This window comes from Aythya fuligula, chromosome 26, assembly GCF_009819795.1.
Source record: "Aythya fuligula isolate bAytFul2 chromosome 26, bAytFul2.pri, whole genome shotgun sequence".
Classification (NCBI taxonomy): domain Eukaryota; kingdom Metazoa; phylum Chordata; class Aves; order Anseriformes; family Anatidae; genus Aythya; species Aythya fuligula.
The window spans coordinates 350,292-359,490 of NC_045584.1; the positions used below are offsets into that span (position 1 = coordinate 350,292).

The window sequence follows — 9,199 nt, forward strand, 5'->3', positions numbered from 1 at the left end:
ACGTGCTGCCTGCACCGTGCAGCGAGGAGCCAGCCCTGCCCACGATCCCGGCTCCTCAGAGCTGGCAGCGCAAAGCTGAGGTTCCAGAGAAGGAAGGAAACCAGAGCCCCTTGGGGAGAGCCAGGTTTTTGTCCCCTTTCCCCCACCCCCCACCCCAGGGGAGCAGGGGTTGCAGCAGGGAGGTCGCTGCCCACCCCGCTCACGTTCTTCTCATTCTCCAGCCTCCAGCTCTGTCACAGAAACTGTGAAACACCTGGGTATTTGTCTCTCTCCTTTTTTAATCAGCTATATTTTAAGTAACTTTGAAATACATTTTCCTCCAAAATCTTGGTTTTCCTATCTACTATTTGATCACAATGAGATTTGTCTGGTCCTCGCTCTGACGGGCACCCAGTCCTGGTGTCAACACAGTGGAAAAGTCCATCGAGCCGAGAGAAGGACTGCAACAGGGAGAAGATGTAAAAAATACAAAACACCAGGCAAGGATGCTTTCAGCTGCAATCTTGTGGCCAGCTGCCCCCAACCCAGGGCCTGGCAGTGCCCGGAGGGGTGCTGGCCACATTGGAGCCTGGTGCCCGGAGCCCCCAGCACGCCGGGAGGGCTGGGAAAAGCCCAGGCTGCCCCTGGGTGAGAGGGGAGGGCTCAGCACAGCAGTCTCCAGAGAGCTTACCCTGTAGTTTTCCTCAAATCATGCATAAGGTCTCGTTGAGCTGAAACGTCCATTTATTTAAACAGCAGTAATAATTTAAAATTATAAAAACCCTTTCAGTGTCGAGTATCAGAAGGGCAAGGTTATAAAGAAAAATAAATGGGACTCGAGCCGGGGAAAGGGAAGGATAATGGGGTCTGTTTCAAGAGTTCATTTTTTCAGTGACAACTATTGCCCTCCCCAGCTGGAGATCCTGGGAGGGAGGCAGTGTCGTTACGCTTTCGTTTTAAAGACTTCAATCTCCAAAGCAGAAGAGAGAGTATCCAAGGGGAGGAGGAGGAGCAAAAGAAAGAAAGAAAGAAATCTCAAATTCAGAATCTGACAAACAACCTTTCCATTCAGAATTGCAACCGCTAGCTCAGCACCTTGGGTTTCCACCTGTGGGGCACAGCAGCCTTTCACTGCAACGGCTTTAAGTCCACGCGGCAATTGGATGCATTTTATTACTAGACAGAGCTCTTCCCCCCCAGCACAGAACTCGAGGCTTCTCATCTCTGAAGGACCCAGAGTCTCCGCGTCTTCAGAACTCAAAAGGGAATTCTGGGGGTGCTGCTTCCCCCTCGCCACCCTCCCCTTGCTCTGCTCTGGAAGCCCCTTTTGTTGCTTACGTAGGCTGGGGAGGGAGGAAGGACAATGGACAGGGCCCCAGGGACAGAGGTATGGATTAAGATTCATGAGTTGTTCGATGAGTTTTCGTTACTTGGTGAGCTGGAGGAAGAGGAGGAAGAGGAGGAGGAGAAGTTCATTCCTGTGAGTCCTGGAGGGTTTGTGGCAGTGTTTTGTCCACTTAAGCTTTTCCGGCACACAGGACACGTGTCATGCTTTGGAGAGCAGACAAAAAAAAAAGAAATATGGGAAATATGGTTAGAAACACGCTACAGGAGCGACACTCAAGGGAAGGGCTAGGGTGACACTCCTTCCTCTGATGAAAGGCTGCTTAGGCCTCATCACGGAGGTGTGGAAATGTTCACAGAAGAGAGCAGTACCACCAGAAAGCCCCCAGCTGCTGCAAAACCCACGAGATCCACGCAGAAGGCACCAACCTGTTCCAGCCAAGGGACTATACAGCTGTTGTGGAAGAGGTGATTGCAAGGTAACTGTCGGACGTTTTCCCCAACTGTATAGTCTTCTTTACACACGGGACACTCTAACCCAGAATCTGCGTCACAAGGGGAAGCAAAACACAGCTAAGCAATAAAGGAGGGAACGACAACTGAAGCACCCCCTCAGGATCCCATCACTTTCTCCCTTCCCACCCATTTAGCTCTTGTGCTTCTGCCCCCACTGCTGCTTCATCCCGGGAGGGGAACTTGTTGCTTTGCAGGCCCTACCAGCACCACTCCACCTTCCTCTGCCCCGGGTCTGCTGCACTGCTCCCCTCTTCAACCTACTACATACAAACCATATTTAACGAGCAGAGCATGTACACGTGCACATACTCATACCAAAGCACCTGGTGCTCAATTTGTGCCTGCCCAACTGATAAATAAGCTCTCACCCAGCACGCCTGGCAGAGCTGGCAGCGCACGCCAGCACAGAGCTGCAGCCCGGCCCAGCAGTGCGCACGTGCTTGCTCATCTCTATCTGCGCTCAACTTTTCAGAACAGTTTCCCTCCCCAGGGCAAATCCATCCAGTCTACGCTGCTCTTCACTTTGTGTGAGTAGAGCAATGTCAGCTTTCGCCCCTCTTTGAAACATTTTAGACCTTGAAGGCATTGGCAGACAAAATTAAAATCACACGAAAGAGCTGAACAGAATTTTCACAGACCTCTTTGTGAGCAATTCCCTGGAGGAGACATACACACCTACGTGCTCCTGTGTGATCTGTATGGTGGGGAGGGCCTGGATCTTTTCTTTGTCTGCTGGCGGCGGTCCAGTGTTTTCAAACTGATTTAGTAACTGAAAAAACAATAGGCCATACAGGGCAGAAAGATGTGAGCTCAGCAGCACACAGAATCTGCTCGTTTACCAAGCGGAGGCACCGTGGGCCTTGTTTCCCACGCCTGCACCTCCAGTGGTTGCTCCCCTGCTTCACAGCGGGTGCTGACAATTCTGCAGCACCGCCCAAGAGCGCTGCAGACCCCGCGACAACGCTACTCTTACCTGTGTGATAATTGCATCCAAGCCATTAGCACCCCAGGCGTAGTCCATTGGATTTGAATGCAAGACTCCCCTTTAAGAATAAGAACAGAGTTAAATTCAGGGGGGAATAGGAACAGCGTCAGAAAGAAGAGTCCATCTTTAACTCACCAGGGACCAAGTCCTAGGTTTGGTATTGTTGTTGGTGCAATAATGCCATTGACCAGCTGCTGAATGATCCTGAAAGACAAGAAAACCGGGATTAAAAAAGAATTCAGGTCTGCCAGCTCCCAGCCCGGAAATCTGACATGGAAAGAGCAGCTGGATGCTGCTGCATCATCAGAGGGAATAGAAGGAAGAACGAAACACCCTGCAGGAACCGCATCTTACAAATGGACGCCTGCGAAAGGCGGTCACAGCGCACGGCTGTGCTGAGAGCAGTCTTCAAGAGACCGTTCCTCAAACGGAGGAGGAGAGGACGCAGCCCGCCTGGCAGCAGGCCCAGCAGCGAGGAGGAGCAGAGCCCCCTCCCCAGGCCCCTCGCTCACCCTTCCAGCGTGGGGACGCCCTCGTGCCTGCCAGCGGCACGCCGTGCGGCGAGGCGAGCGCGGGGCTGCCTGGCGCCGTATCGATGCCGGGACTGGTGCTCTCGCTCCCTCCGGTTCTCAGAGTCCCGGTTGTCTTCCGACTGCACGTTGGACCCGAACGGAATCTCAAAGCCGTCATCGAAAATCCCGAAGGCGAACTGGCCGTAGCCCTGCGGCAAGGTGAATAAGTGCTGATCCACGTTCTGGGGGGAGAGAATTCAGGAGCAGCTTGTAACGGGAACAGGAACAGCTCGGTTTTCACTGCTGGCATCTCCTCAGCCTCCCAACAAAGACTGATCTCTTCAGATCAGCTCACGAGCCTCGGCTGGTCCAGGTGCACACTCAGAAATAGCTTAGTGAGGCACAGACACAGCCCGAAACTACACCAAGTGGTTTGGGTTGGAAGGGACCCTAAATCATTTAATTCCAACCCCGACATGGGCCGGGGCACCCACCCCTAGACAGCTCCACGTGACCCTAAGAAATAAAGACAGCCCCCCTGCTTCCTCGGTAGCTGCTGTGTGTGGCTGCTGCCTTTTAAGCCGAGGCCACTGCACAGCAACACCCCCAGACAGCTCCCAGCTCAGCCCCCTCACAACGAGGATAAGCTACAAGGGATGGTCCTATTAAAAACACAGCAAAACGCCACATGCAGCCATTCCAGCAGCAGCACGGGGATGCCTTTAACACCTCCTGTCCCAGATTTGATCACAATCCAGGAACATTTAAAGAAGCACGTCTCTGTTAGCGGATTGAATTCAGCAGCAAGAGGACTTCTGAAGAGACAGGAAGGACTCACCTCAAAAGGATGCCTGCTCTGGTCGCTGGTTGACGTAGAGGAGCTGGTCTCATTGTCGGTGTTTCTGAGAAGAACGAAGAGTGCTGGTAAGCAGCAGAAGGGTGCTGTGCAGAGATCTTCCCAGCAGAGGGGATCAAGGGACATGAGTTTGACGTGCTGAGCACAGGCACAGCTGCTCAGTGCACAGAAAGCCAGAGCTGAAAGGGACCTCAGAGGGGCCGTTCCCTGCCCTTCTGCCCCATGGCAGGAGCAGCTCCAGCCCAGACAGACAGCAGCCTGCCTCGGGTGCTCATTTTCTAGTTGTCCCTACCAATTTGCATTTTGCCCTCATGCAGCCCTCAGTTCCTCGTGCCCTCATCTGTCTCTCCCAACACTTTCAGGTTCCAATTCCGTGAAGCCACAGAAGCGACCGGAGCACGATGTCAAGCAAAGATTCCCTGCACAACCCACCTCAAACACGTCAGCTACCCCCTGGGGAACCAGGAAGGGAAGACTTAGGGCACAACCCTCAGCACCACGACCCAAACATGCTTAAGCCTAATCTCAAATCCAAGGAACTTCTCTGCTGCAGCAGCATGTGACCGAATGGGGCAGGCCAGGAGGAAATCTCCTAATGCCATCAGGCTTCTGCTTTTGGAGAGCTGCAGGAGTATTTGCAGCTCAGTGTCCAGGTCCCCATTTTGGCATTGTAGGTAACAAAACCCAAGGTTTGGAGATTAAGAGCCTCTCCCCAAGGTCACGGCAAACGAGCAGCACAGGTAGGGTCTGCCAGGACTGATTTTCCACCTCTCGGGTTGGCAGAGGCAAACAAAAGGTCACCTTGTCAGCACAGAGACCTCCGCTGGTGCACGGCAGCTCTGCCCAGCTCCAAGAGCAGTCGGGAGGCAGCGAGATGTGCCTGACACACGCCCCAGGCAGGGAACCCTTGCACCGAGTGTGTGCCAACCCGTGCTGCTCCCAGCTGAGGTCCCGCAAGCATCTGAGGCACGAGGACATCACTCCTACCCTCGCCCACTCTGACAGTGCCGGGGAGCAGCCCCGCTGCAGAGTCAGCAGCGAGACACGTGGACGCAGATCTCAGCTGCCTCGGTGCAGAGTCCAAAGGCTCAGCCAAAACACGGTGCCACCGGTGCTTTAAGCTGAGTTCCACGCGCTCTCTCCCTTCTGCAGGTGGTTGAAATCTCCTCTGGGACGGTCTGAGCAGAGCAGTTCAGCTGGGAGGGACCCTCAGAGATCACCAAGTCAGGGCTAACCGAACGCTAACGCACACGAGGGCATTGTCCAAACGCCTCTGGAGCGCCGACAGGCACGGGGCCACCAAGCACCTCTCTAAGAAACCTGTTCCAGTGCCGGGCCACCCTCCCAGTACAGAAATGTTCCCTAACGGCCAGTCTGACCCTCCCCTGTGCAGCCTGGTGCCCTTCCTGCCGCTCAGCAGTGGCCGGGGAGCAGAGACCGGCGCCTCCCCTGCTCAGGAAGCTGCGGAAAGCAACGAGGTCGCCTCTGGGCCTCCTTTTCACATGTGCCACAAGGAAAGCCTCTCTAATGCCTTTTCTTGTTGTTTTAAATCACCACGTTCACCCCCAGCCTCTGCCAGCACCGACACCCAGCACCGGCTGATTTGCCTATACAAATTACGTGCTGCACTCCCGTGGTGACAGGCCACAAACTGGCCAGAGGAAAAAAAAAAAAAAAAAAAAAAAGGTAGTAAGTGGCAGTGCCTTTTACCTAGGAAGAGGAAAAGCACAAAACAGGTTGGGATCACCCCTGCAAAAGCCTGTGGGAGCAGCTCGTTACCTTGGCTCTTCAGGAAGCTCTTCAATGAACCCAGATTCACACCGTGGGCAGATGTAGTCCTGCGGGAGAAGAAACAGAGTGAGAAAAGAGAGTGGGCAAAGAGCCGCGAGGAGCACCCGCAGCACGGTGCCCTGGAAGAGCAGAGCCCTGCAGCCCACGGCCCCGGCCCCACGCCACGGGCACAGCACCTGCACCAGCCCCCGGGGAGCCAGGCAGCTCCCTGAGAGCTGCGACACCTTCAGCAGCACGCTCCCTGCGATCAGAGCCAGCGAGACGAGCCACGCCGCGGCCACATGGGCAGGGGCATCCCTCCTGCTGCACAGGCAGAGCAGGCAGCCAGCCCTGAGCCCGGGAAACCTCTTCGATCAGCCTCACAGCAGCGTAAAGGGAGATCGATTCCCCACACTGTACCTGCTAGAAAGGGAACTCTGCCCCAGTGAAGACAACTCAGAGCAACTCGGCACAGACAGCAGCATTCCTCCCACCGTCTGGCTGTGTACTGCTGCAGCCAGCCTCAAACCCCATTTCCCTTTATTTTAAGGGGAAAAGCGAAATTTATTTTAAAGGGAAACGCCCAGCCAGCACAGACAGAGCAGTTATTGTACAAAACCCATTGGCAGGTCTGTCACCAACACAGCTCAGTGCAGGCAGCACGCAGGGCTGGCAGAGCCAAAACGCCCCCCCAGCCGCCGATGTTTGCCTCCCCCAGGCTCACGAGGCAGATTGCTGAGCCTGACCCTGCCTGGGAGTCGGGATTAAAAAAGGTTTGGGTGATCCTGACGGACCCGCAGCACACACAAAGCACCAGGGAACGACCCATGTGGTGCTGGCCGAAGTGAAAGCAAAACCTCCAGCGCTCCCAAGAGGGGAACTCAGCGCCGGGCTGCAGAGAGCTGTGGGCTCGGGGGGCAGCCCCACGTCCCCAGAGGGCCAAACTGCCCTCAGGAGAGGCCAAGGAGGGAGCAGCGCCGTGGGCTAATTACCACAGCATTGGCTAATTACCACGGCATCATCGCTGGGGAAGGACTGCAGGAAGGCTGCAGCTGACGGCCTCGGGGGCTCCCAGCAGCCACAAGAGGGGCATTCGGCCAGGCACAAAGCCCCAGCCTCACGCTCCCACAGAACGCCAGCGCCGCCCTCGTGCCTTAACGCTGAGGAGAGCGGGTGTGGGGACAACCAGCCTGTGTCCTCAGGAGCTCCCTCAGCTCCCCACGCGTCCCCCCTGACGCCGGGGGTCAGCAGCGAGAAGCCCAGAGCAGGGGAGGAAACCCCAGCCGGCAGCACGAGGCCGTCGGCACGTCGGGGCAGCAGCAGCAACGCCTCGGCTCCGCTGAGTCACCGGAGGAAGCTCCGGGACCTGCGCTACGCCCGGCCTCACCACACCTCCGGGGCAGCTGCCGCGGGCAGGGGGCCCCGTGCAAGGGCCGGGACCCCTGGGCGTGGAGGAGGCCAGGACCCGCTGAGGGTAACCCCAGCCCCCTTCACCCCTTTGGGTTCACACTGAGCCGAGACCCGGAACAAAGCCGGTGGATTCCCAGAGAAGGGAGGGCGAGCAGCGAGCCCCACGGCCCGATAAGCCCCAGGCGCCGCGGGAGGAGCCGATAAGGGCGCGCAGAAGGCGGCAGCGCCAGCGGTGCCCTCGGAGCTGCTCCCGTCTGCCCGGCAGATAAGGGGCCGGCGGGCAGCGAGCAGCTGCGAGGCCTCCAGAGGGACCCACGGGGGCTGCGACTCCCCCTGCGGGGCCGAGCCCTCCAGGCCGGCGGTTGTGAAAGCAGCGGGCGGGTGGGGTTCACACAACGCCGGGCTTCAACACCGCCCCTGCCCCGTCCCGAGCCTCCCCATGGCTGTCAGCAGGGCGCAGCCCCCGGGCAGCTCACGGGAACTGGGAGCGGTTCCCCCTGCCTCGGGCACGGCCCCTTCCCGTTCCCTCCTCACCGGGACGGGTTACGGCGCTGGGCACGCTCGGGAGCAGGCAGGGGTCACCCCCCGCCCCTCGCCCCCCGCGGGCAGCCCGGGCTTTTCCCCTTCCCGCACAGCTCCAGACGCCGGGATCAGCACGGTCCCTGGCGGGGGGGGGGGGGGGGGCACACGGCGCCGCCGCTGCGCCTCAGCCGCCCCCAGCTCTCGCTCGGCCGCCGGGAAGTGAAACCCAGCGCCCCCGGGGCCCGGCCCCGCACCGCCGGGGGGGCCGCACCGGGCGGGGCCCGTGCCCCAGCGGAGCCCCCCCGGCCCCCGGCCCCCGGCCCGGCCCCAGCGCGGCGCAGGGAGCGGGGCCGGGCCGCGGGGCGGCCTCCGAGGCTTCGCGACGGGTGCGCGGGGCCGGGACAGCGGCGGCGGGGCCCGGGCGGGCTCCCCCCGGCGGCGGGGCCCCGAGACCCCCCCCCCGGACCCCCCGAGACCCCTCCGGGACCCCCCCCCGAGGGCCGCAGCGCCCAGGGCCCGGCCCGGCCCGCACCGGGGCCGCGCAGCCGCCGGGGGGAGCCGGGCCCGGCCGCCCCCAGCCCCGCTCCCCGCTCCCCTCCCGGCCCCCCCGCCCGGCCCCGGTCCCGGCCCCGCTCACGGGCAGGCGCGGGGCGATCTCGGCGGCGCAGCAGTGGCAGAAGAAGCGGCCGGGCTGCGGGGACGCCTCCGCCATCTTCCCACCCCCCCCGCGCCGCCCCGCCCCGCCCCGCCCCGCCCGGCGACGCGCGGCCGAGGGGACGGCGGCCGGGAGGGGACAAAAAGGGGCGGGGGCGGAACGCGGGGGAAGAGGGGCGGGGCGGGGGGAGGAGCTGAGGGGCGGGGATGGGGGCGGGGCCAAATGCGCGGGGCGGGGCCGGGGGCGCGTTCCTGTGCCCGTCCCGGTCCCGTTCCCATTCCCGTTCCCCGTTCCCGTCCCGTCCCCGTTCATTTCCCCCCCCCCCGGCCCTGCCCGGCCCCGCGCCCCGCTCCCCCAAAAACCACCCGGAGGGGGCAGGGGGGGCTCCGGACCCCCCCCGGACATAGCCCGTCCCGTCCCGCCCCGCCCCCCGCGCGTGCACGAGGCAGCCGGCAGGGGGCTCCCGGGGCCGGGGCCGGGGCGGGCACCGGGGGGGGGCTCCCGGCGGTACCGGGCCCGGCCGGGGCTGCGCTGCCGCCGGGGGGGGGCGCGGCGGCGGGGCGGGAGCGGCGGCGGGGGGGGGAGGGGGTGCGGGGGGGGGGTGCGGGGTGAGGGTGTGGGGAGGGGGTGCGGGGCTCTGCAGGCACGTC

At 60.9% G+C, this 9,199-nt stretch overlaps 1 protein-coding gene across 1 annotated transcript; it reads right to left on the minus strand.

Moving 5' to 3' along the window:
* Positions 1-705: 705 nt before the first annotated feature.
* On the minus strand, positions 706-8,615 carry RNF126 (ring finger protein 126). The gene is made up of 9 exons (XM_032203857.1): positions 8,532-8,615; positions 5,972-6,030; positions 4,175-4,238; positions 3,337-3,578; positions 2,960-3,028; positions 2,813-2,882; positions 2,515-2,608; positions 1,753-1,868; positions 706-1,530 (listed from the first exon to the last, which is right to left on the minus strand). The coding sequence occupies exons 1-9, from the start codon at positions 8,604-8,606 to the stop codon at positions 1,381-1,383; spliced, it is 939 nt and encodes a 312-aa protein (XP_032059748.1). The 5' UTR covers positions 8,607-8,615; the 3' UTR covers positions 706-1,380.
* Between the last annotated feature and the right edge of the window lie 584 nt (positions 8,616-9,199).